The 27,427-nt window shown below is 37.2% G+C and overlaps 2 protein-coding genes across 4 annotated transcripts in view; both read left to right on the forward strand.

The window, feature by feature from the left end:
* Positions 1–614: 614 nt before the first annotated feature.
* On the forward strand, positions 615–4,874 carry nfil3 (nuclear factor, interleukin 3 regulated). The gene is made up of 2 exons (XM_055209167.2): positions 615–809; positions 3,063–4,874. Exon 2 carries the CDS (start codon positions 3,206–3,208, stop codon positions 4,601–4,603), a length of 1,398 nt encoding a protein of 465 aa, XP_055065142.2. The 5' UTR covers positions 615–809; positions 3,063–3,205; the 3' UTR covers positions 4,604–4,874.
* Positions 4,875–7,356: 2,482 nt separating this feature from the next.
* auh (AU RNA binding protein/enoyl-CoA hydratase) overlaps positions 7,357–27,427 on the forward strand; it is a 57,576-nt gene continuing 37,505 nt past the window's right edge. Inside the window, exons 1-6 of one of the 3 annotated variants that reach the window (XM_055209164.2) lie at positions 7,357–7,813; positions 8,133–8,200; positions 8,403–8,490; positions 13,554–13,640; positions 14,322–14,414; positions 23,245–23,301. In XM_055209164.2, coding sequence (XP_055065139.2) covers positions 7,594–7,813; positions 8,133–8,200; positions 8,403–8,490; positions 13,554–13,640; positions 14,322–14,414; positions 23,245–23,301 — 613 coding nt within the window. In that variant the 5' untranslated portion in view covers positions 7,357–7,593. The remainder of the gene's footprint in view (positions 7,814–8,132; positions 8,201–8,402; positions 8,491–13,553; positions 13,641–14,321; positions 14,415–23,244; positions 23,302–27,427) is intronic. The other 2 variants (XM_055209163.2, XM_073874006.1) reach the window with 2 other exon arrangements.

Genomic DNA, 27,427 nt, shown 5'->3' on the forward strand with positions numbered 1-27,427 from the left:
TGTCATATATCAACCATTAAATTAAATTATGTAGGATAATGCAATAGAAGGCGTATATAAAATTGGGAAAATACATTTAATTGTTCGAAAAATAATTAGTGGGGCTGATGTTAAAGATTCAATTAAAATGAATTAATCGTCCTTTAATATGTAAACGTCCTACATAATGTTTTCAAGTCAAGCAAATCTAATGACAGCCAACATGTTATGCACATTTTTGACTATACCACAAGGTCACCCCTTTCTAATAGAAGTCTTTATTGTTTGTTTGTTTATTACATGGAAACATTTTATAAATTAATGCATTACATGCCAACAAACTGGTACTGTATGTTAATAGTTTCCACGTATTTGCTGGCCTGTTCGAACATAACATACGTTTAATAAGTTAACTTTCAGTGATTTACTATTATTTTTTTATTAACGCACAATTTTTGATAAAACTGTTAATTTCAGCCTTTCACTACAAGAATGTATGACGGTTAGGTTTATCCATATATTCCCGATGGAGTCACTTGTTTGCGCCAGACAATTATTAATGAAGTGCGAATCATTGGCTCAAATCAGAAGTGCTGTATTTCAATTGGCTGGGAGATGTGTCAGTCAATGGACGCTGCCAATACTCTTCAGTAGTGACCTACTAACACAGATCCATGAGGCAGCAGTTACTCCGGCAAGGAAAACGCACAGGAAGTCTTTTTATCGTATGAGATTTTATTACAGCTGATAAAGCTGTTCTTTTCGATTTTGGATGTTTTTATGTTCATTGTTTATGTTGGACCTTCTAAATGGACCCGTGACAATTAGAGGTAACGTTAACCCTGCTGTCCTTTCTTTTCTGGGAGACATGCTCAATGTGAACGAACGGGGCTTGTTATTTCGGCCCCAGTAGCGGCATACGGCCGATAACAAATTAGCGTATTAAACTTTAAGCGTGGTCTATTTGTAATATGTACATCATACTTATATCAACAAATTACATAATTCGTGCAAAATCCTCGTAGAGTTTAATTATAACACTAGTACTATTCCACGATGCTACTAAGACTTATTTTTATGCACATTAGACAGTAGTTATATTTTTAACCAAAGGGCATACGAGGGTATGGGAACCAGGATGGCACATTGACCCAGTATTATAAAACTTAAAATATTCAAGTATTTGATATTAAAATGTTGCGTTCAATTTAAAATCTATTCAGTATTCAGTTCGTCTTTAAACCTGCTACAATTGTATATTTATATAAATTGTTATGCATTTATTGTGTAATCGTGACAGATCATTTTATAATACACAATAACGTAAATTGGGACACTTATGAAACGGGTAAAAAAAGTCGCGACATCAGTTGTAAGGTATGGTAATAATGATCATCTACCCTATATTTATTGTAAGATTTACGTTTTGAATATTGTTTACGTGCGCATATTAAACTGCTCCGAGTGTTTCTGTCGGGATGGGTGAATGCACAGAGGCCTGTCTAAATAAATAAAACCGCTGTAACGTTATTCCTTTTAGTTCTTTGTATCCTTTTCATCTGAATCAACTTAAAACGCTTTATCATAAATTAACTTTATTCATATGCAACTTCGAGTTCAATTCAGTCCCGCATCCAAAAGTCCAGTCTTTGTTTCAGAGGTTGTTGTAATAAACCGTTAAAGTAATAAATAGTTGACGATTTCGTTGTTTGCAGTGTTTCGGTCACATTCCATTGCCTCCATACATGGAATTATTTAGTCTCTGTTCAGCCACGTGTAATGATAATGATGGCTGGTCGCATTCCTTTGTTCCTGCTCTGTTATCGCATGCGCCTGTGCTGGGGCTTAACTTCGAGTTTGCTTACAAAGTGTTCATATCTCTTTAATTAAGCACACTGCTAGATTAGTACGAAAAATTACAGTTTAAACAGTAGTAACGTTAAGCACTGAGAGATAACAACTAGTTTAAACTACACGTTAAAGGTCATTGCCATGCAGTTATACAATTTTCGGGTTGTCTTTGCAACGTGAAAGATTATAATACAGCGAACTACATTAGTATTGAAATAAAGTTACTTTCAAATGATTTTCATATTTACATGTCATTATACATACGTAGTGTTTAACGGGCTTAAATATAGAAAGCATGAATTGTTTCATCACTTTGAGGGCGACCCGCCTGGAATGATGACATAATGCTCTATGGGATTGCATAATTTGGAAATGGCGCTTTAATAGGAACACATTGACTCGCGTTACACTAGTGTGTAAAATTTAACATAAACGCCTTGCATAACTTATCCAATTGAATTATTACAGACAAATATAAGTCGACATATATAATTGCGGAATAGATGTGCAAGCTAGCGATACTAATACTGTTGGTTGGTTCCTCTGACAACTACATGCAGCCTCACTGTCCTTTGGGGTCAATGATGCAAGTGATTTTTTTCTGTTTTTCCCCCCAAAATAGCTTTGAAAAGATATTGACGAACTGATTATATTTGCATATCTAAAATTATGCTTCCTTTCTGGTGATAGATAAAAGCCATAACTAGCAATTATTTGGTACTTTGAAGTAATATATTTTGGCCAACAAACCTAACTCCTTATTTCTTAAAGCTTAAGAATAGTGTTTTTTTTTTCAATGCTTTTTTTGCTTTAAAGCAGCCTTACTATAAGGATGAAGAAAAACACAACAAAGTGTGAAAAACTGGGACAATATTAAATAAATATTAATATTATAATAATATATATTAATTAATATATAATAAAATTATATTGTTATTGTATAATTATAATATAATGAAATTATATATTCTTTGGATAGTTTTAGCGACTATCAAACATTGGGTCAATTAATTTGATAAATACCAGGCATCATTTTAGACTAGATATGCATTTCCATCTTACATGGAAATAGCCAGTAAAATAAAGAAAAATATAAGAGCAGGAATTTGAAATTACATAAGGAATTTGCAATAATCCCATGAACAGCATTGTAAAAAGCGTAAAGAAATTGTAATTGTGTCACACTATGATGATGATGTAACTAAGTGTGATCTATGTTTTTATTTGAACAGATTTCAAAGAAATTCCAGTCCTTCACTGGAACTGTATTTATAAAGAGGACACATGACTTCAAATAGTGCTGGGTTTAGAATGAGATCCATATTTAATAACAGCATCTACTTATGAGCTGAAGCAGGTGACAACATTGTGTAATATGCAGGCCGTTAAAAAGGAGCCCTCGTGCAGTGGGCCCTACACTGGAGAGGATGCCTTGGTGCTGGCAGTGGCTTTGCAAGGGGCAGACAGGGACCTGATTAATCACAAGCTGTCAAGTCTGCCATTTAAAACCAAGTCTACCACTTGTCGCAGAAAACGTGAGTTCATACCAAATGAGAGAAAAGATAACCTATACTGGGAGAGAAGGCGCAAAAACAATGAAGCAGCTAAGCGCTCACGTGAAAAACGTCGTCTCAATGATATGGTGTTGGAGAATAAGCTTGTGGCCCTTGGGGAAGAGAATGCATCCCTGAAAGCTGAGTTGCTGTCACTTAAACTCAGGTTTGGCTTGGTGAGCTCTGCGGCTTATGCGCGGGAGGTGCAGAAAATTTCAAGTTCTACTGCTGCACTCTACCAGGACATTGTCCCACCCAGTGCCAAGGGAAACTACCCAAGAGGAGTGGAACCAGCCCATCTGCGGAGCGGCTGCATATCGGTCATCAAGCACTCGCCTCACATTGCCTTATGTGAAGGATCTGACTCTGGAATGCTGACCCTTGAAAGCCCACTTATGAATTTTTCCAGATCCCCTGATATCATCAAACAAGAACCCCTGGAAACCTGCAGTTATGCCAAAGACAGGACTAGTCCATATGAACTGTACAGAAACTGCCTTAGTAGTCCTTTCCCTGGAAGCTTTTCCCAGCCATCTCCATTATTGCAAAACACCAGATCGACTAGCAGTTCACCACGAATGTCCGATGGCGACGATGGCGCTATAAGCAAGTCCTCAGATGGAGAGGATGAACAACAGGTCCCAAAAGGTCCAATTCCACCCAAGGCTGACTCAAAGAGTGTAATAGTCTCTACCCTCGGGGTGCCAGATACAAGCGCTTCAGCTCTGCCTCATAAATTGAGGATCAAGGCCCGGGCCATCCAGATTAAAGTGGAGGCTATAGATCCCGATTACGAATCGTCCAGCAAATTACCCTCTACCATTGACATGTCTGCAAATGGATGCTTTCAAATGAGTCAGTATGCTACCCATGAGTATATGCAGTCATCTCTAAGCCTGTTGTCCCGGCAGGTGACTAGTGTTCAGGAATGGAACTGCCAGCCTAAGGAATGGCACAAAGGTCACCAGGAGGCCCCAGATGACTTCAAGCACTGGCCCTGTCCAGACTCACCAGGACCTGTGCATAACAGACTATTTGTTGACCTCAAAAATGACTTCTATGCTAGCTCTGAATCTGATAACTTGCACTTGAAACAAGGCATTGCTGATTTGTCAGCAGAAGTTGCCTCCTTAAAAAGATTGATCACAGAACGGCAGGGGTCTGTTATTGAATCTACAAAAAGCACTACCGAACTGAACTTATTATTGAAAGGTTTCTAAGACTAAGTTCTCTCTATTTGCATAATACCTATTTTCCACTGTGTTTGCTACTGCACTGTGTGGTACTTATTGGGTGAAAAAGCTGCACTTCATTGAGAGGAATGGTATTTCGTGCACTTACTGTTGTAGTTTGGTGTGTTTCTTAATGGCTGTATCTGTACCACAGAAACCAAAAATCTGGTTACTGTTAATGCAAAATTAAGGTTAACTTGTTTACATTTATTGTACATTGTATGTTCTGTTTTGTTTAAAATAAATGTAAACACTGAAATATTCTTGTCTTTGTCTTCACACATCTAGCTAATAACCATAGCACAACTAGGGGTGGGCTGATTCAATACTTGGGATCAGTATTGGCCCAATCCGTACCTTTTATGCTGGATCATGTATCGGACTATCGGGGACTAACGAACTAAATCCGATAATGTGCATTACTCGTGGTTGTTACTGTCATGCTATAGTAAAGTCAGACTATTATAAAAGCATTCAAAGTCTTCCTGATATATTCAACAGCTTTATGCGAAAAACAAATGCATATATAAAGATAATTAAGGTCACAAAACTGAATGGTGTGGTGCTCATGGATATACAAGATCCATGAGAAGATGCTTTAAGCACATTATCCACATTAAGGACAGGATGATTCAAGTGCATCATTCTTCTCCTAGGATGCACATAAGCACTATTGTGCCACTCAGCACTGACGTCTTTCATGTTGTGACAGTTTTGCGCAATTAAGTAAAAATGTACTCAGACTATTTGTTTGCTTAGTCGTATGTCTACTTAAAAACTGGCTTTATTAATAAATATTTAAGAACACTTAAATTCTTTTAACTTGTATCTCATTTTAAATTAGTTTTTTTTTACACTTGACACAATATTCTCCTAAATTTGTGTCTGTATATGTGTGCATATATATATTTATATTTGTGTATACACACAATTCTAAACGAACCAAGAAAAATACTAAGATTGGTATCGGGCGATACTCAGAATTCAGTTATCGAAATTGGATCGGTAATGGAAAAAGTGGTATCAACTCACCAATTCACACTTGTGAATATTTAAATGTTTTGTATCTGCCCTGAGGCCATGCTAAAAGAAGTGACAAAACACCATAATGCTGTGTTTTTTGTTCTATTTACAAAATGCTACTCTCAAACGTAAATTTTAGTTTCTTAAATGTAACTTAAAAGTACATTTTTCACATTAATAGCTATGTCCCATTTTGAAGGCTGTTACCTCCGAAGGCTAATGAGGCAGATACACTAAATGTGACAGTGAGAAAATGAACTCTACCGTTTTACAATAATACATAAAATCGAAAATGTTATTATAAGGTAAACTTAATGCTTATGACAAAAGTGTCTGTGACAGTACTCATATAAGCATGATATTCAGGTCAGTGTCTAAAGTCGCTCATTCATTTTCATTCCCTTTTTCCCCATTTTTTTGGACTTAAGTAACATTGGGTAAACGAGTAAATGGTTTCGGAGTGTGATCGAATTGAAAGTTGCGACAGACTTCAGAATTGCTACTTTTGAGTGAAATAGAATTTTTGAATACTGTAAGAGCTGTCCAAACTAAAAACAACTTGCACTGACATATCTTTAAATACATCAGTGCCCTTTGTTTTGCTTTAAAATGCACACATGTTATGTTTTTAGTAAGGCATGTTTGTTAAAAGTAATTAAAGAGCACCTATTTCATTACTAAAAACCGTTATTTTGTGTTTTTGGTATAAAACAATGTGTTTGCGTGGTTTATGGTTGAAAAACATTATTTTCCACATACCGTACATTTTTGTAGCTCCAGATTTCACTCTCTTCCTGAAATGCACAGACTTAAAAAGCGCTATGTCCCTGATTGGCCAGCTAATCTGTAAGTTGTGATTTGTCTGAATACCTGATGTCAGTCGGAAATGTGAAGTTCCTTACCATGTATGAAAGATTTGTGCACATGCAATGCTAACATGAGTTAACTTAGAGGCTGTGAGTCCAAATGTGGGGGGAATTATGATAATGTCGGTCTTGACTACATCATAAATCCCAGGAAGTAAACTGTTGCCTACAATCTGCGTGTTTGTTGTAGTCCAAGAAAATAAATTTATGTTGGAGATGATACCTCGCGTCATTGTTTACTTTGAGGTATGTACTTTTTGCACATTGTTAACATGTACTAATAAACACCAAAGGAAATGTAAAATAGTGAATCGGACATCATGACATTTAGTTTTTGTATGACATTTAGTAATATTGCAATGGTCTGCAGACCCAACAATATACAGTTTTACAATTTTATTACATGACTCCCTGGAATACTTGATTCTGATTGAATTGGTCAAGATTTGTAAATTATATTTACAAATTATTAAACCAAATTGCATGTTGGTCTTGTTTCAAAACTTTAAGGCTTAAAATGAAATGTTTATCAGGTTTTTTCGCAGTGTAATATATGCATTTGTTAAAAATGAGCTAATAAAACACTTTAAATCAGTGTTTGTGTCCAATAATGCACTCGTGTGGCAAAGAAGCTGTGTTTTAAGCAGGGTACTCACACTGTCTGGGTGTTATTATAAGACCACTAAAATTGACACTGCTCACCCAGGTTTTGTATCTCTAGTTTCAGCTCAAGAAGTTGGATTTGTTAAAAAAAATCGATATTTACTGTATTGCCATGGTAACGTACATCCTAACATTCACTTACTTTCATGTTTAACGCCATTGGCTGTTAGTTGCAAATGTCAGCCTCTAATGTACACGCGCATCGTCATAAAACGGATTAACTCAAATTTAACCCGGCTTGGATTTGTCAAGTTTGTTTTAACCGCTTCGTGCACCAGGCAACAGAGCAAGACTCGTAAACCAGTCCGATTACCTTCATATCATGACGTATGAGGAATCCCGCAGCAGCCGTGCGCGTTGGTCATGTGACCTGAGAGACGTCACTTGCAGTTCAGAGTTGAAAGTCAAAGCATTACGGTTGGCGTCATGGCGGCATTAGCGAGATGTAGAACGCTAATCCAGCTTCTCCGTCCGCAAACTAGCATTATAGACGTCGGGTGCAGATCGCAAGATGTTTTGCATTCAGTGATATACAAGAGGGCGCAGTGTGCGCGTCACGCTTTCTTTGGAGTGAAGCGACAGTACAGCTCCGACGTTAAGTCCGGTGATGACCTGATCGTTAAATACTTGGACGGTGACGACTCAGGTAGACCGGATACCGTAATTGTACACAGAGTTTAAGTAATTCCTGCAAATGTAATCCCTGCTAAATTAATGCATAAAACGCACATTGTAGCATCCTCCAGCAGTGCCCCTTATTAGTGCTTTTTGTCAAGCAATGACAGTCAACCATTTGACGTCTCAAGGTTTTATAATTTGCACATTAACCTCACCCTGAACTGACAAACTATTATTATTAAATGTTGAAGAGGAAATAATTCTAGATAAAATCAAGAAAAATAAAGATTACAATGTGTCATGTCATTGTAAACTGATTTGTAGTATATATATTTTTTTATTTTTAGGGATTGTTGTTTTTGGGATCAATCGCTCTAAAGCTAAAAATGCCATCAGCAAAAATCTTGTTAAAATGGTAAGTGTACAGTATTACATTGTTCTGTTCTTTCTCTGTTCTTGATATTCAAAGCACTTTGCTATTAGGCTACCCTCTGAGGCCATCCGTGTAAAATAAGGACAACACTCATTTCTTCTAAACAAAATAATAAAATACAACAGTGGACCTAAGTTTATCTCTGTGATCCCCTTTTGATGTTTGTTTGTTTTTTTGTTGCTAGATGTCTGAAGCTATTCAGTCTGTAAAGAAGAACAATAAAGTGCGTACTGTCATCTTATGCAGTATGGTTCCTGGAATATTCTGTGCAGGTATTTAGCCATTGTGTGTAAGCATAAAGTTATGTTCAGTTTTTTATGTTCAGCACACGCTGTTGTTCAAAAGTGCTTCTCAAAAAGGCATCTGGGAACCAAGATGTGAGGGTTCCCTGGCCCTGAAAAGTTTGAGAACTCCTGTTGTACATCACAACTGTAAGCATCAGGACCAGGGCTTTGAACCAGATTTTTTCCCCAAGTGGTTCGTTATAAACAGAAACAGTATTTTAACGTTTCCGGTTTTCGGTTCAACTCTAAAATTGACGTTCCTGAACCGGTTAGAACAAAAAAATTAAGTTCCTGAACTGGTTAATAACGTTTCATGTCAGCTGTGGGACATACAAATAAGTAGGCTGATTAGGACATTAAACTTAAATTATTAGTCTACATAATTTTCCTTAAGTCTCTATCTTGTCATCCAGGGACGTGCACAGGAATTTTTAGGGGCAGTTGCTTTGACCTAATAAAAAGGGCACCCCCCTGAAAAAAAAACTCGGCCTATATGAAGGACTGAGAATAACAGGGTCTTTATTAAAATCAGCAAACATGTTTGCCTAATGCCTACCAAAAAAAATAGTAGCCTAGGCTGCTTGTCTGCAAGCTATGATAGCTAGCTGCTATCTGTCTGATTATTTAGGCTAAACGTGGCAAACTCAGCCTAGGTTCATGAAGATTTTAACAGAGGTTGAAAGAGTAGCCAAAAAGAGTATGCAATGAAAATAATACTCAAGTAGCGAGTTACTAGTTACTCATGAAAAAATAAATCTAGATATACGCGCGCGCGCACGCACACACAATACAGTGCCCTCCATAAGTATCAGAACAGTAAAGACAAGATTTTTCTGTTTGCTGTGGAGACCAGAAATTGGTAAGATAAATATCAGTATGTCAGAAGTTTAGAGAATGTCACATTTTATTAACATTTGTTTATGTTTCAACACATACATGCTTTAACAACAAAGAAGTGTTGACATTTGCAAGCCTTTGAAAAACGTGCAAATTATCAACTTTCACCCTATTTAAATTTGCGTATTAATCCGCGAATCGCAAGTGAGCCGAACAATGGGTCGTGATCTGTACGGATCACGGATCAACAGCGATCCGTTACACCACTAATTAGTATTAAAAAAACGAACATCTTGAAATATTTGGTAGCTTACGATCATGGGTGTCGGAAGCAAATGAAAAATGGGTGGGTCCCCTTCGATCAAAGGATTGCAGAGGTATGACTTTATGAATAATTTGCAAATGTACCTCGCAAATATTGTTAATACGTGAAGACGTTCAACTCGTGATATCGCAAATGAAAAGTAATTGCATGCTTCTGTAAAAAACGTTAAAATTATCCAGCGATCGTGGCACCATAATCAAAAACTATTTTACTGCAGTAATAATATTTTAACGAGTAGCCTACACTTTTAACGTAGGTTTGAAAGGAACCACATTTAGTGCTGTGTCAATTATCATTAAAAGCATATGGTAAACGCGAGTCTCTGTGCCTCTGTGCAACTCAGCGAAACCCCCCTCCGCGAATTAAAAAAAAAAGCTGAAACGGGTCCGTGGTGTAAAAAATGCAAAGGTTGGGGATCCCTGCTCTAGTGGAATGAATTTGGACTAACAGCGCTTTGATCATAAGTGAACAGACAAATGCGCTAAATTTGAGAAAAAGTGGGTGAGTCCATTATCATTGGTCTTAAAAAGTGGGTGGGACCTGACGTATAATGGTTCCAACGCCCATGCTTACAATATTTACCTCTTATGATTTAGCATTAGAGACTTGGGATTGAGAAATGCTCTTAAGAATAGTCTTAAGCTATGACTTAAGTGTCAAAAAATTCTTAGTAAGGAGTAGGACCAGTCTGAGAGTATGAGACGTTTATAAAGGAGCTGAAAGCAACTTTCAGTAAAGTGTAAGACTCATTCTTAAGTGCTGACTTAAGTGCCGCAAACTGAGAACTACAATGATTTCAACCTAAAATGGCCGCCCTTAACCTCTGAATCAGCCAATAGAAAGCCGGCAATGTTATACAGTCACAGCGGCATGTGACACCATACATTTATGAATCATGAAGACATTCAAATTATATTAGTTTTTTAATATTTTAATTTAAATTTGTTTCACAAATGTTTAAAAATATTACAAATAAGTACATTCATTTATTTTACACAATTTTGCACCAACTTGATTACGTTTTTAACATGTTAATGAAATAGACAAACATAAATTAAGATGATGAATCACATCACTTTGATTTCACTGACAAGCTGTTTATAAAGAAAAGACTAAAGTTTGCAAACACTTAGATAAAAAATACTTTGATGATCAAGCCTGAACAAGATGATCAAGTTAAGTTAAGAGATTTCTCCACTTAAACACGATTGTAATTTTTGCCATCTTTATCACTTTCACATTTGGCTTGCTCACTGCTAACATTATGTTTTGGGTCAGGGTTGTATACTCTATTAATATCACTTTACATGTAATGGTGTCACTGCAATCTTGTAGATACTTCACATTTTTATTGTAGATTTTATGGGATTTTATTTACCTATCATAAAATGTAAAAGCGGCTCTACTTAAAAACTTACTTCAATCGGTAACATCTAATATTTAAACATTTTTAACTTTAATTATTTCACTTAAACTTTTTACAGTGTATATTATTCAAATTTATATACATTTTAGTATATACCATTGTCTTGATAATCCCATAAAAATTCTTGGTACTGTGCAAGCACTTGAATACGTTTAACTAATATACATCTTATATTGTATATTATATTGTGTAATACCCTATACTCTTTATATTTCATGTTATATTAATTCCTATCTACTTTCTATATACTACTAACATGTATTTATTGTACATTTTCTGCTCTGCAACAATGCAACAATAATTTTTTTCTAAAGTGCAATAGAAATACAATTGAATCAAAGTAATTCTAACACATTCTTTGTTGTAAAGTGCATGATCTCCACTTCTCTGCTGCCCTCTTGTTACTCTTAACTAGGTTAAGAGACCTCTCCAGCTCTCTTAAATAATTTAGGAGCTGAGACCGAGTCTTAACACTTAGGAGGTTTTATAAATCAAACTTTTTCTTAAGTCTAGGAATAAGAGTAAAATTACATCATTCTTAGAATTTTGACACACTTAAGACTAAAATTTTACTCTGAGCGGCTTTATACATACGGGCCCTGGGGCCGTATTCACAAAGAATTTTAAGGCTAAAAGTAGCTCCTTACTGGCGAATTTAGGAGCAACTCCTAAAAAGAATGGGCGTGTCACTCCTAACTTTAGGACTCCTAATTTTTAGAATTACATGAAACAATAATGAAATTTAATATTTAATATTATAGGCATACCTGTTGCCATTTTAGCCTGTTTAGAGGCTGCAGTCTCAACCTTCGACTGCGTTTGTAGTGCATAGCACCGCCTCTCGCAGTCGTCTGGGGTCTGCGACACTTGCGGGAATGCTGCATTGATCTGGGTTGATCCGAAATGAGCGTGTCTGCGGTCACCCACGGTTACGAGTCATCCAAAAATATTTTTAATGATATTCGGGTTGCGGTCGGTCGGGTCGTTTGAAATAAAGATGGCAGTAACTATTTTAAACAATTACTACTTTAAAAAAAAGCGGGCCATGGAGCGGGTCGGGTACACAATTTTTTTTATTTATTTGTTTGCGGTCCGAGTTGCAGGTGGATTAGTTGAAAACGTTGGTCGGGTGCGGGTTATTTATACATTGATCCGTGCATCACTGTCTGTCTCCCATGTCTCATGCTTAGTTTTGCTTGATATCTCAGTGCCGAACATCCCTTTTATTATGTTTCTTTTTTCCAGCACCAACTGGGCTTGCAGCAGTAACTGATCCTGCATCCAGTTGGGCTTTCTTTTCCGTTTTGGCGTGTTCATAATGATAATCCACTGTCATTTAACTATTAAATTAGTCTACCTCAATAGGAGCAACATTTCCTTGCTTTAAGTAGTCTATTTAGGATGTCAATTAACCAAGCAAGTGTTAATGCAAATGTCGTTTTTCGTTATTAGGCAATTGACGGTTTTCATTAGGGCAGTGGTTTTCAAACTGGGGGCCGCGAGATGGTGCCAGGGGGGCCCCAGTTTTATGACATTTTATGAAATACATTAATTTATCATGAATTTTGTGTAATTAAACCTAAAAAAAATAAGGCTACTAACCAAAAGCACTACTTTTTTGTAAAATGTAATGTTTTTTTATTAAAATGTTGAGTTTTAGATCAGTTTTTTGTCACAATTTTTTTTTGGGGGGCCGCGAAGGTATGCACCGTACACAAGGGGGGCCGCACGCTGAAAAAGTTTGGGAACCACTGCATTAGGGTATAAGGCTACCTTGATTTAATTTTATTTCATTCACGACTTTTCTTTCTCTCTGCCTTTTAAGAATTACATTTCACTGGGGCCTGCACAAACATGACATTTATATATGCATTTCGATGACATTACTATTATTATTTTGTGTAGGACACAGACATGTTTCGATGTCATAATTCCATGATTTGGTGCGTCTGTGCTATGTTCCGCATGACAGCCCTGTCATCTAACAACCAATCACCTTGGTCATTGCAAGGAAACTCGTGCATGAGAACTGACGTCATCCGTAGCAACGAAGACTCACTCTTAGTTTAGGAGTTGTCATTTTTCCTTACTAAGAGTAGGTCTAAAAGGCGTTGTAAATAACTTTTAAGAGAAAACTCCTAGCTAAAATCTTTAAGTGCGATTTAGGAGTACTCTTAGTGGTAAGATAAAATTCTTTGTGAAAACGGCCCCAGGACAGATTCAATTCTGAAGGATAACACAGAATGATTTCTCATTACAAAGGAAGATATTTTGAGAATTGTTTGTAACCAAACCTGTCATTCCTGAACCCCATTCAATTCCATAGTAGGAATAAAAGAATACCGCAAAAGTGAATTGGGATCAGGAACAGTTTGTTTACAAACATTTCTCAAAATATCTTCTTTTTGTGTTAATCAGAACAATGAAATTCACACAGTGATCAACACATGTTTTTTTAAACAGGTGCTGATTTAAAAGAAAGAGCAAAGATGCACCAGAGTGAAGTAGGACCATTTGTTGCTAAAGCAAGAACACTTATAATGGAGCTTGGTAAGTAAACAGCTAAAAACATTCAATTAAAGACGTAAGAATGTGCTGGTAGAGAGAATGTTGCCTGTTCTTTAATTATACAGCTAATAAGAAAATACCCTCATCACACATAAGTATGTCACACATATGTGTTTTTGCTTTGCTTGTGTTTGGTTAATTGAAAATGTAAAGAGGTTGTTTGCACAAGGGTACCTTTAAACAGTTTTTGAATGTTTTTCAGAAAATTCTGAGAACTTAATTTTGCTGCTAGCCAAGTTGAATACAATGTAACGTAAGCTTAGTGATTTAGCTAATGCCATCTGTAGCAGGTTTTAACTTTTAAAAATACTGTAATACCCAATATTAGTTTTTTTTGTTGCAGAATATTAAAATATGTTTGAATTTGTCCTCACTTTATGTATAAAAAGGGAAATTAGAACTGATTTAGTTTGAGTGTGATTATGAAGTGCTGTATTCTTTCTGTTGTTGATTTGTTTCTATTGGTCTTTCAGTTTACTGTGTTGTTCATTTAACTTTTAACAATTTAACGATTTGCTATCTGTAAAGTACATCATGTACAATTTAAAATGCATACAGTATAAAAAGCATTAAATTGTCAATTGACCACCCTGTTTTCTAGATATTGTTATAAAAAAATTGGTAAAAGTCAATCAAGCCCTGTTTTTATGCTGTGCTTTTTAGGTAACCTGCCCATGCCAACAATTGCAGCCATTGATGGGGCAGCTCTTGGAGGAGGTCTTGAAATGGCACTTGCCTGTGATATAAGAGTTGCAGGTAGAATAAATGCTTAGTGTAATCATAGAATACATCCGTATATATTGTATATGAGCATTTTTTGTGATATAACATATGACGATGCCAGTGGCGGCTTGTGACTGCTCATCCGAGGAGGCGCTAATTCAAAATAACTGTTTGGATTGTCACGTGTCTGGTTCCCTTTTCCAAAATATGTGTCCTGCGTGTCGAGAGATCCTGTGTGCATCACGTGTTTTGTCAAAATAAGTGCCTGCTGCACACGCGTCAAAACAGTTAATGATAAAAGAGACGCTCGCGTTTGCCAGATACTCGCATAATCTCATGCTTAATCAGAGTTTACTTTTAAGGAAGTGTCTAGCATGTATTTTGGGAACGTGAGCGTCTCTTTTATCATAAACCCTTTAGACGCGTCTGCAGCAGGCACTTATTTTGGCATGACACACAATCTCTCAAAGCGCAGAACACATATTTTGAAATTACGAACCACACACATGACAAGCTACATACATGTTGTGACGAACTTCGCATCGTGCACCCTCAAAAAAAGAAGTCACCAGCCGCCACTGGACGATGCAAAATTCTTTAGGTGCGTCTGATATGTTTTCATGTAAATTAGCATTTTTTTATCAGATTCTAATTGGATTCTGTCTACAAACTGTATTTCTGCTTAACGTATTTTATTTTACATGGATTTGAAGAAAAAGTATTTGATGAACGTTTAATAGGCAGTCAGTTAGTAGATTTCTTCTTTCATGCATTTTCTTTTCACACTACATGAGGAAATTGCACATGATGCTTTAACACATTTGCTAAGAATTTATTTTCACACCATATGTTTTCACACAAGATACCTTCATGTCAGCTGTGTCTATTTTAGAGCCTGTAATTGGCATAATTGCACAGTAACTGAATCTTGCCATTGAATAACAAATATTAGATCACTTAAAAAGGATGAAAAGAAGCTTTTGTTCTTTATAAGATTTAGATTCAAATCTTTATAAGATTTAGAATCTTCAACTTAAATGGGCAATTATCCAAGCTGAGGAACATGACTAAAACATTGTAATCCTAAACCATCCTCACCAATTATTATTATATTATCATAATATTATTATGTTGGGCCTTTTTATAGCTTTGCCACAAATCAATCATCCTTGAACTACAAGCATACTCAAAATAACTAGCCCTACAGCAAGCACCCTTAAACTCTATTTAAAAAAAACTAGTACAACTAAATATGAATTTGATTCTAGCATTGGCTCTGCCTGAAACTTTCCATGCCATGTTTACTTCACTTACTTTAAATTATTGTCCAAATTATCATCTAGGGATGAGCTGATCAGTAGTCAGATATGACTGTTCTCTTTATAGCCACTAGTTTGTGGTCATTTGAAGTCAGTTGGGCACCCCTTCTTTGGTACTGGATATAAAATATTGTTTTTCAGTGGTACTGTCTCTTGGCTGGGTTAGGTTAAAAAGATGCTAAAATATTTTACTAAGTTGATCAACAGAAGCTCTCAAGACTTACTATCTGGATCTGCGGTCCTTCACTGTTGGAGCCTCCTCAGTTTTTTGTTAACCTGTTCCTCTTTGACAGTTAGTCTAGTATTTGGGATTTGGATGTGTGAGAGAGTTTGGTGGAAGTACTGTATGCTATTGCTTCAGGGTTTAGTCACACTCAGAGGTTGCATTAGACTTTTATTATACGTTATTTTGACGGACAGACGTGTAAAAATTCTTCATAATCATTTTAATTTTAAAATGTTAATTAAAATAAGACATTTAATAGCTTTTATTTTCTTTGCTCATCATGAATCTACAGGAGAATAGGCTAGAATATGTATTAATTCATCTTCAGAGAGAACAGATAAACAGAGACTGTGCATCACTTTACACAGGGTCCCCGCGGGTCCTTAAAAAGTCTTAAAATGTCTTAAATAAAATTTTCAATTTTTAAGGTCTTAAAATGTCTTAAAATCTGGAATTTCCACTAAGAAGGTCTTAAATTTCATGTCAGACTCATCGTCCAGTGTTTCCCATACATTGTTATATTTCATACATTTTCTATATGTATTTGTAGTATTATAATTGTAATATTTTAGTATTAAAACGGCTTTATTCATTGTTTCGAGCGCTCAGCGGCACCTCTCTCGTGTGCGCGTGCTTTCTCTCTCTCATCCTGCGTTGTGTAGCACCTCACACATGGCATGTGGGGGATGAATTAATTGTTGGCAGTATTTATTCTCTCATATTTTATATATACGCGATCTACAATAATACTTTTACTTTTAAAAGCGCTTATAACACAACAAGACGAGAAGAGCAACGGTAAAGCTCTGCACTGCATGAGACACACAGGTAATGTAGCCAAAATCACCTCGTAATGTTATATCAGCTCTTAAATGTAAATATATGGTGATATTGTCAGAAGCGTTTAGCTATAAATCAGGATTTAAGCAGTAAGTAACGTGGTTGGATTAAACACGAGGGTCGTGTTTAGTCACTATTTTTTAGTCAGTAACCCTATTTATATAAACAGGCTCTCAAGTCTCACGCATTGACCGTGAGACACACGCATTTCAGTCAGTTCACACGCCACGCCTTGTATTTCTCACGCTGAGAAGTAAGAAATAAATTGTCCTGCTATATTCAATAAATGGACGAGGCACATGGCAGTTCTGTTGAGTTCAGCTGCTTCCTTCGAGTTTTTTAAGTGTGCTTTCAACTTTATGCAGCCCCACAAAACCGACACACAGTTGACATCAGGGTACCGTGAGAAATCTTGCAAAGGAGGCTGATTTCAAATCGCTCTCTCGTTACTCTGATGTCATCCACTTGTCGTTTTTTTGCAGCGCCTAATGAAGTCGTTCACACAATGCATCCTACCAGGCAATCAAAAGTAAACGAGAAGTTGTTTCTGGTGATGTTATCCCGCTGCTAGCAAGTTCATTACTAACATGGATTTAACGGAGTGGAAGTTAGATGAGCAAGATCCAATGAATGCGGTAGATATAACCCATTTTTTAAGCATTTTGATTTTACGATTCCTGGACGAAATCATTGCCTTTGATCAAAGACAATGAAAGCTAATATTGGGGAATAAAGACAAATTCGTGCTAAATTATTATTGATTCAGTCAAAAACTCCAACAGCTTTGCAACCAGAAGCTTTAGTTACCTGAAATTAAGAAAAGTACTAGAGGCTTCCTGAAATATATAAAATGTAATAGAGATGCATTTCATTATTATTTCCCTTTCATCATTAAATGTTCTGCAATACTGTATGTGTACAGTAAGCTCAAGTTAAAAGAGTACAATTCCATAATCCATATAAAGTGCTCTATTTTCATGTACTAATGTTGTACTTAATATAGCCTACATTTTTTTGTTCTTTAGTACATTAATATGAAATATGCTAAAATGTAATTTAAAAATGTATTTAGGTACCACTTGAAATAAATTTGAACCCATCTTTGTATGAAAGATGAGTACACGTTAACTTCAAGTGGTATACATTTTTGTAATATGAGATATGTTAAATGCATTTTAGTTCATATTAATGTAATCTCAAAATAACACTGATAATGACACTTAGATGTTTTTAAGATTATCTCAATACAAAGTTTCTACTTTAGTACTTATGTACAAAACTATTTTGTGAAAATAGGGCACTTTAAAGGGATAGTTCAACCAAAAATAAAAATACTGTCATAATTTTCTCACTCTCACGATTTTACAAACCTGTATAAATTTTTTTTTGTTCTAAAAACACAAAGGAAGATATTTTGAGGAATGTTTGTAATCAAACCTTTAATGAGCACCATTCACTTCCATAGTAGGATAAAGTATAATATGAAATTCAATGGGGCCCATTAACGGTTTGTTTACTAAACATTAGGTAAAATTAAACAGTTAGCAAAAACTTAAGAATTGGGTGGGGCCGAGGGGTCACTGTTGCAAATACCCCTCTCCTGACATCTCACTCCAAACTTTTGGTAAAACTTGAGAGCCCTGATATACATGTCCGACAACAAAACAGATAATATGTTAAAATATAATTAAGTTGTGTTAAAATACAATATAACTCAATTAACCTACTTAAGTCTGTGTCATTAATGTTACTCCTATCGTTAAACAGACTGACAAAAAACACAGAAAGGAGAAGTAAATAGATCGTTATTGCCAACGTTCACAGACCACAGGTGGGTTGACAAGTTGCTTGTGTCACTATCAAGCAGAGGTTTTACTTTCTACTTAAAGTATTTTTTCAAGTATTTGTATTTTATTCGTGTTTTTCTTTGGAAAACATACATTCCAAAGCATACTATCATAATTTTTACTCTATTACATTTCATAAATACAAAAAATAAGTACATTCCATACTTTTACTCAAGTAAAATTACACACTTTAATGTAATTAAAGTGGCGGCTTGTGACTGCTCATCCGATGAGGCGCTAATTCAAAATAACTGTTTGGATTGTCACGTGTGTGGCTCCCTTTTCCAAAATATGTGTCCTGCGTGTCGAGAGATCCTGTGTGCATCACGTGTTTTGTCAAAATAAGTGCCTGCTGCACACGCGTCAAAACAGTTAATGATAAAAGAGACGCTCGCGTTTGCCAGATACTCGCATAATCTCATGCTTAATCAGAGTTTACTTTTAAGGAAGTGTCTAGCATGTATTTTGGGAACGTGAGCGTCTCTTTTATCATAAACCCTTTAGACGCGTCTGCAGCAGGCACTTATTTTGGCATGACACACAATCTCTCAAAGTGCAGAACACATATTTTGAAATTACGAACCACACACATGACAAGCTACATACATGTTGTGACGAACTTCGCATCGTGCACCCTCAAAAAAAGAAGTCACCAGCCGCCACTGGACGATGCAAAATTCTCTAGGTGCGTCTGATATTTATTCATGTAAATTAGCATTTTTTTATCAGATTCTACAAACTGTATTTCTGAAAGGCCTGATGCTGGAATTAGGTATTAAATACATTTTTAATATGCAATATAAAAGAATACAAAGATTCTATACTTTAGAACATGGGTCACCAAACTAAGGCCCGCGGGCCGACTCTGGCCCGCCACCCCCTTTTGACTGGCCCCCCAGCCCCTCTGCCCCCCACTACTTGAACCGGCCCTATGAGGCAATTTTATTTTTGTAATTGTTCTTTGGAAAGTAATCATATGTTCGCATCTGGTATTTGTTGATTTTTTTATGTTAAAAAAATATATTTAATTTTAAAATTAACTATATTTGCCAAATTTTCGTCACCCGACATGCTCGTGATCAAGCATTAACAGACAACGCACGTGCAGATAACTGTCACAGAACTGGCAGTGTTCAGGACAGCAAAATGGCTAGCATTAAACAAAAAGTTGATAAAATGCAGAGTGCAGAGTTTTAAAAGAACAGTTGTCCAACGATTATTTTTTTGTTCAGTGTAAGGACCGTGCAGTTTGTATTACATGTAAAGAAAGTGTTGCAATTTTCAAAGAATATAATCTGTGTCGTCATCACGAAACCCGCCACAAAGATCCTAGCTAGCGAGGGCAAGCAAGAGAAGACAGGATTCAAAGGATAAAAGGCATACTTGCTGCACAAAAGAATGTATTCCTTTGCCAAACTCAGGTAAACCAGGCTGCTGTCCGAGCTAGCTATAAGCAGTGCCAAACGGAATCCGCGCCGGCAGATTTTCGCAGAGAACTCCGCGGATTTAATGTCCGTGATTGACAAGCACACATAAACCGCGCTTGAGCGTTTGTGACCATGACCGTCTTTGATGACAAGCACACATACATAGCCTTGCGCGTTTGTGAGCGGCATTGCCGCATTGACAAGTAAACCTGCGCGTGCTCTTTGCTGTGATTGGTTTTAATGATAGAGAGCACGAACCATTTGATATTTGAGATGAAATAAAACTTACGGCTAAGTTAAGCAGATCTCACTTGTCTCTGTCGTCTATGTGACGCTACAGTCAGCACTCAGCACATCATCATTTCAAATTCGTTTACAAGATGAATGCTCTTGTTATGTTTAATATAAAGTTTACACTGCGTTGTAAAAATTATGAAATTATCTTCATACGTGCTTAATTCATATTGAGAACATATTAACAAAAGCTTTTTTATTCTGCTATAATATATAACACTAAACAGTGTATATATACATCTCATTTTATATACAAACTATAATTGTATCTTGACATGCACATTTTCTGGTTCATGTTGGTCCAGTTTAATTCAGAGGACTTATTGGTTTGGTGTATTCATTTTCATTGTAAGCCTTTAAAAAGTAATCATTTTAGATGCAATTTTGTAATATTTATAGCTTAAATTCTCTAATATCTTCTACAGACATTTAAAATTATTCCGCAGAATTTTCAGAGAAAAAGCAAAAAAAGTCTGCGGATTCAGTCTGGCCCTGGCTATAAGGTAGCTCACCTACCAGCTACCCTTGGAAAGCCGTTTACTGATAGGGACTTTGGCTGTGCCAGGCTAGTAGTCTCTACTACACAATGAGGCCTGCTGGTGGTCATTTTGGTCTGGGTTATACAATTCTATGTTATATAGCTGACCCGGCCCCCCATCACAGTCAGGAACGATAATGTGGCCCCCAGAGAAAAAAGTTTGGTGACCCCTGCTTTAGAATGTAGTGAAATAAAATTTTTCCCAAGACAAACACCCTAATAAGATGCTTGGAAAATGTAACTAATGTAACTAAGTATTGTCCACCTCTGTCCACCAACTAAATTCAATTTAAGCTGATAATAGTCAATTTTACTGGCATTTTCGCAGCAGCCGCTCAACAGGGCGTGCTACGTCGTGGAAAAGTGACGTCAATGCATACCCTCTATAGAATCTGGACCTTATTTTTATAGACCCACCAATGCCGGTTAGTAGACATGCCCCTTACTGCTGATTGGCTAGAAGTGTGTTTTGGTACTCGGACCGACTCCTTTTACCAAAGTGTTTTTAAAAAATCATACACCCAGCCTTTAAAAGACGAAATGTAACCTGCATTAACCAGCATTCTTTTGCGCCTCTGTCATGTCATGTCATGTCAGGGTCTGTGTAACAAAATCCAGCCCAATGGCCATTCAGAATTAGTTCAAAGCATCCAAATGAATATTCAGAGCCTAAATCAGGGGTGTGATTCTTCCGGATAAATCTGGAATTCCGGCTTTTCCAACCTGAAAATGAGGCTTTCGTGAATCATGCAAATCCAATTTTTTGTGTGTGCGTGTGGGTGTGGGGTTGCAAGGCACCGTTATAAATAACCGCATATCACTTCGCATTAGTCTATTTATTTGTCATGATGGAACTTCATTCAAAGCAGAGCTCACCAAAGAGCTTGCAGTCAGATATCCGGCGTGTGTTGTTGGCTGCGAATTAAAAAAAAAACATGCGTTTGCCAACAAATAATATGAGAGAAACACATCTTTCACTCTCAACCAAACTAACAAACTAGCCAATCAGAAGTAGAATGGGGAGGGGTCTTTGAGGTGCGGCTGAGGTCCAGCTACAGATGCCGCGCGGCCGTGGTGAAGTCGTAACAAGTTAACGTTGTTAGCAGGATGAAGAGTAAGTTTATGAAGCCTAGGTAAGACAACCTAATTGATAAAAGGACCTAAATCAGTGGCGCTGGGCATGGATAGAAGGAATAGGCAGAGACAAACAGCATTTTAGTAGTAAGAAAATTAAGAGAACCCGCCAGGTGTTTGCTGCTTTGACAAAACTGTCCGTTTCAAATCAGGCTATGCCAGTAATGTAAAAATGCTGTCTCGCAATATCAATATAAAGTTGCGTTTGTGTCAAAACGTTTGCTTGCATTATTATTCTGTAATCACTTACGTTAACGCACGCATATAAGTTACGCAAACTGATCCAACGTCATCCTGACGAACACACGCATACGTTTGCTCCTCTTAATGGTTTGTGAATCTGGCAGTAATGCTTGTGATTACAGAGTAATATAATGACAAACACACACATTCATGGATCTGGTTTGCATGTGTGTGTGTGTGTGTGTGTGTGTGTGTGTGTGTGTGAAACGCGTAGCTCGACTGTGCCAAAAGAACTATGCAAAAGGCAAATGCACTTGACTGCCTTTCCAGAAAGTCATAACATTTGAATTAAGTAACAAATGTTGCTATCAATAATTAATCTGTATTAAATGCCCCCACTAATTATTCTATAAACATTAAACATGTTTATGCTATGACCAATAGCAAATCCCATTTATCAAATTGTGTATGTGCCTTATTACCATATGCAACCAAAGATTTTACTAAAAGAGCATACATTTGTTTAGAAGAACATAAAAATCCTCATAGATCTGGTCACTTATTTTTACTCTCAAAATGCACCACATTGATGTATTTACTTTTAAATGCACAAAATTATTTTGTTCAGTCTGATGCAGTGGCAAGGCTACATAATGGTCAGGGTGGCACTTGCCCACGCATTGACGATTGGCCACTCAGATCGATCAACTTTGAGCCCAAATTATATTTCAACTGTATTTAATTTTATATAAATGTGTGTGTGTGTGTGTGCATGTGTGCGTGCGTGCATGTTTGCATATGTATGTCTATGTCACCACGCCATGGTAGGTGTGCCGTATATTTTCCTGCTTTTTTGTCCTTTGCCAATCACACCTATGCTAAATACCAACAACTAGTGAACCAAATCCTTCCATCTCTAACTCACAGATAAACATCAACCTGTGGAAACAATTTTAAAGTAGCCCAAGGGGGTGTACTCATTTATGCTGAGCACTGTGTGCGTGTGTGCGTGCGTGTGTAAATTAATCAGGCTAACACTTTGATCTATTTTACAGCCACCTCTGCGAAGATGGGACTGGTCGAGACTAAATTAGCCATCATTCCTGGTGCAGGTAGGTACCTGTGTTTATACCTGTTGCTTGTAAGTAAAAAACTTAAAGGATTAAAAGAAGTTTACTTGCTTCCTGGGCCTGATATTCTGTCCAGGATTGCCGGATATTGCGCACAGGTACTTATAATGCAAAAAAACATTTTCACAAAGAAATTACGGTGAATGCACAGAATATGCGTCCCTGGATTTGTTCGCCATCATTTGATTTTGGTTTATTAACACTGCCAGTGAATTTCTGAAGTCTGTGGATGCATTCACACAAACACTCTGTAATGAGCGTTTCACACGGTACGTGACATTTGCGAGTGTCTAGTTCATTTTCAATAGGAGACGTGTGGAAAGCATCAAAATGTGGGTGGTTACAGAGGTGGAGCAGAGTCGGGGACACGTCTTTAAAGTCCTGCACTTGGTTGTTTTTTCCCAGTGTGTAAAGTTTTTTATTATCCATGATTTGATATAAGTCAGACCGCCATTGTAAATAAGAACCTGTTCTTACTAATTTGCCTGTAAAAATAAAGGCTAAAAAGTCCACAAAGTTTACCCAAGACTTTTCAAAACAGGATCTAGTAGTCTAGAGTTTTTCTTCAAAATGATATGAAAATTATTCTGCCTACTTCAATTAAACAAAATATTAATTTACAATTTCTAAGACACTTTTGCCCGGGAAAGTCTGTAGTAAAACCATGATATTGTTATGAATTACACAACACAGGAATCCCAGCGCAGAGGTTTTTAATTCAAGATATGTATAAAAGACAAACACTCAATGTCATCAGATGTAAATAGGAGAAAACGCTTGGTGAATCAGAAATATGTATAATAGAAAACTCTCAGTGTCCGTGTGTGTGATGAAGAGATGGAGAGAAAACACTAGCGAGGCGGACCACAACGATCTCCTCTAGGTCACAATGTGGGAAACACAGCCGGGCTGTAGGACATCCACAGATACGAAATCACAGACGAAATCCTGGCGGGCACAGAGAGAGATTCCTGGCGGGGCACAGAGAGAGATTCCTGGCGGGGCACAGAGAGAGAGAGATGGCTGACGGAGTCTTCAGCTGACAAAGCGCTGGACAGCGCACGCTACTGGTCAGCACAAACCGTTGGACAGCGCTCGGAGAACCACAGATGTAGAGAGCGCAATACTCGACTGTTGCCATACCAGTCGGGGAAAACCAGACAGCAGTGATAATGAATAATCCAGCAGAGATGGAGGGCGAAGACTGGAAACTAATCCACAATAGAGTGACAACGGGGCGGGGAATCTAAGGGGCAAAGGCAGCAGAGAGCACAGATATAAATCAGAAAACTTTCTGAGCTAGACAAGACTAGAACTAGACAAAGCTAGCGGGGCACGAACATACGAACTTGCAAAGAACAATGGAAACGAGGGGAATTTAAATAAAACCGGATTGGACAATAATAAGGATCAGGTGTGGGACGCCGGTGAGAAGAGTCAGAGATAATGAGATCACCAGGTGGAAGGCGCGCACGTGGAGCTGTCAAAACAAAACACAACACATAGTGAAACAAAGACAAAGCAGCCAATAAGACCGAAATCATGACAAATATGGTTTACTTTGGAATTTATAAAAAAAATTAATAGAATGTAAATACGCACACACACACACCACATTATATATATAATTTTTATTTCTATTTAAATATTTTGTCTTAATTTCACAAGTATACCTTTTAAAAACCATGGTTTTACTACAGTGTGTATCCATGTTTTTGGCTACAAATACTATAGTAATCATGGTAAATTTAGTAAGGGGTGTAGTGTATGGAGTTGTTATTGAACTCTGGTAAAGGAACTGTTTGGCCAATCGTAAAAATAAATACAGGGTTAGTTTTTGGTTGGCCAGCGAGAGTTTTACGCAGGAAAAAGCTCAAAAGAAGAACTGCACATCATTGTCTCAACTCTTATTTGTGTTTTTTTAAATCATTATAGTAGAAACACAACAAGAAATGAGCGAGTGTGGTTAACTTATCAATGTTTACAGACGCCATTGCTCCGTCACGTGTTGATTGTGAAAGCAACACAAAGGAATGCTTGGACGAGCATGTGATTCTGCATTTAATAAACTTTGTGTTTGCATTCGCATCTTTTATAAGAATACCAAAGCGTTTCAAATTTCCTGATTCGTGTGTTTGTGCACGCCTGTTGTGTGCACTGTTTGACGGAAGGACAAAGAAAACACTCGCGTCTGGAGAGACCTTTTAGTAACACATATGTAGGATTTAGATGTCATGTTTGGTGACCTCGGATAAAAGTCAACCAAGCAAGGAATGGAGAGATGGGATCATAGACACCATTGACTGCAGGAGGCAAGAGTTAGTGATGAGAGAGTCACTCGAAACTCGGATAATTTAACCCGATCCCTAAAATGACTCCGGAACCATGGGTCCTTAGTGACCATTAACCCGGGTCAGTTGAGTCCTCCCAGATTTTGCATTAAAAATGAGAAATTGTATCAAACACAAAGCTCTTCAAATGTTTACAACAGAATTACAACAAATAACTCTCCATAGGCTGCCATAGGTTCTATAACTTGCAACAAGAAGTTAATTTACAGCACCAAATGTCGACTGAGGGGACTGAGTGAGCCACAAGCTGCTATTCCATATCGTAATTTCCTGCAGCTACGAATTACAAAGGGATGCATGTGCGCAACGCTGAGTTGGCCGGCGACTCGGGGATTCACACAGAGAGTGACTCAACTCATAGAGCTTGAATTCTGGACTAGGAGAAACACGCCTTGCTCGTGTTCATAACCCACTGACTCATGTAGGCTTATCTGTTGCAATATTTGACTGGCACAATGTTTTGGGTAGAAGCTGCAAATGTTTAAAATACGAGGATTGCTGTAGCAGTGCTGCTGGAAAGATCCGCCACCGACTAACGTTCACGGCTCCTCTTGTTGACTGAGTCACTCAGAGTGACGTGAGTGGTTCACTCACAGGACCCATGCAGGAGTGGGCGGCTCTGTCTGGGACTCACTCACAAGATCATGTTTTTGCATGGATGAGTGACTGTGTGGCTGCATTAACCGAAGCCTACATCATGGGTCTTTCAAGTCAATCTGAAACAGGACACGTTTCTCTCACTTCCAAGTCAACAAAACCTGACATATTCTAAACCTTGTGTTGATATATTGGTCGTTATGAAATTAAACTAAACACACCGAACTTTTAAAATTATGTTGTTGATAATATTACCACGGACATGCATGTTATTTATGAGTTCCTCAGGTCACATGAGCCCTTTTTTGTTGTAGATTCGTAGCTGCGTAGCTGCATGCGTGATCTGAGTTGCTTTAGTATGACTTAGAGATTAGAAGTGGGAGATTTTGACCAAGTGACTCAAGTGACTCGCACAACCCGGATCATATTAGTGAGTGACTCAGAATATCCAGAATCCTTAAAAAGATCCAGGTTGACCATCACTAGCAAGAGTTATGCATATGGATGTCTCGGCTTGTTCACTTCAATGCCGCGGGGGTGGCGATCTCAGCTCATTATACAGATAATGAGATAACAGGAGAAAGACGGTACCTCTCCTCCTCATACAGTTTACACCGAATGAGAATATTTGTTTTCGATTTCACTTACATCATTTACAAGTTGACATTTCGACCATTATGTAGACATTTATGTTTTGTTTGCATGACAAGTATTTGTTAAGTTATTGTAAATTTTTCTGATGCGTTTCTGAAAAAGGACTTCACTGAGGGAGAGAGAACAGAACTTGTTTATTTTCCTAATTTTGCGATAAGCAAAACATTTTGTTTTTATTTGGAGTGGACAAAAAAAACTAGACACTTTAACATTTTAAATTATGTATAAATCATATCTGTATGTCCAAAATCAAGTTTGCGCTGCCCGTGCCGCGGTCGGCCCCAGAGAGTTAAATCAGTTTTTATGAATGGATTAAATGGGATCTTTTCATTCTGGAACAAGACTGTACTTCTAAATTATAGTGTGTAATAATCAATCTTAAATGTGTTCTTCGAAAATTAAGCAATATTTGCTTAAACCCCTGACAAACTGACAGAGTTAGATTAAAGCCTGTTGAGATAGTGTATCCATTCCAGGAATACTTTAACATGCTTGCTCTTCTTTGA

This window comes from Misgurnus anguillicaudatus, chromosome 12 (assembly GCF_027580225.2).
Source record: "Misgurnus anguillicaudatus chromosome 12, ASM2758022v2, whole genome shotgun sequence".
NCBI lineage: Eukaryota > Metazoa > Chordata > Actinopteri > Cypriniformes > Cobitidae > Misgurnus > Misgurnus anguillicaudatus.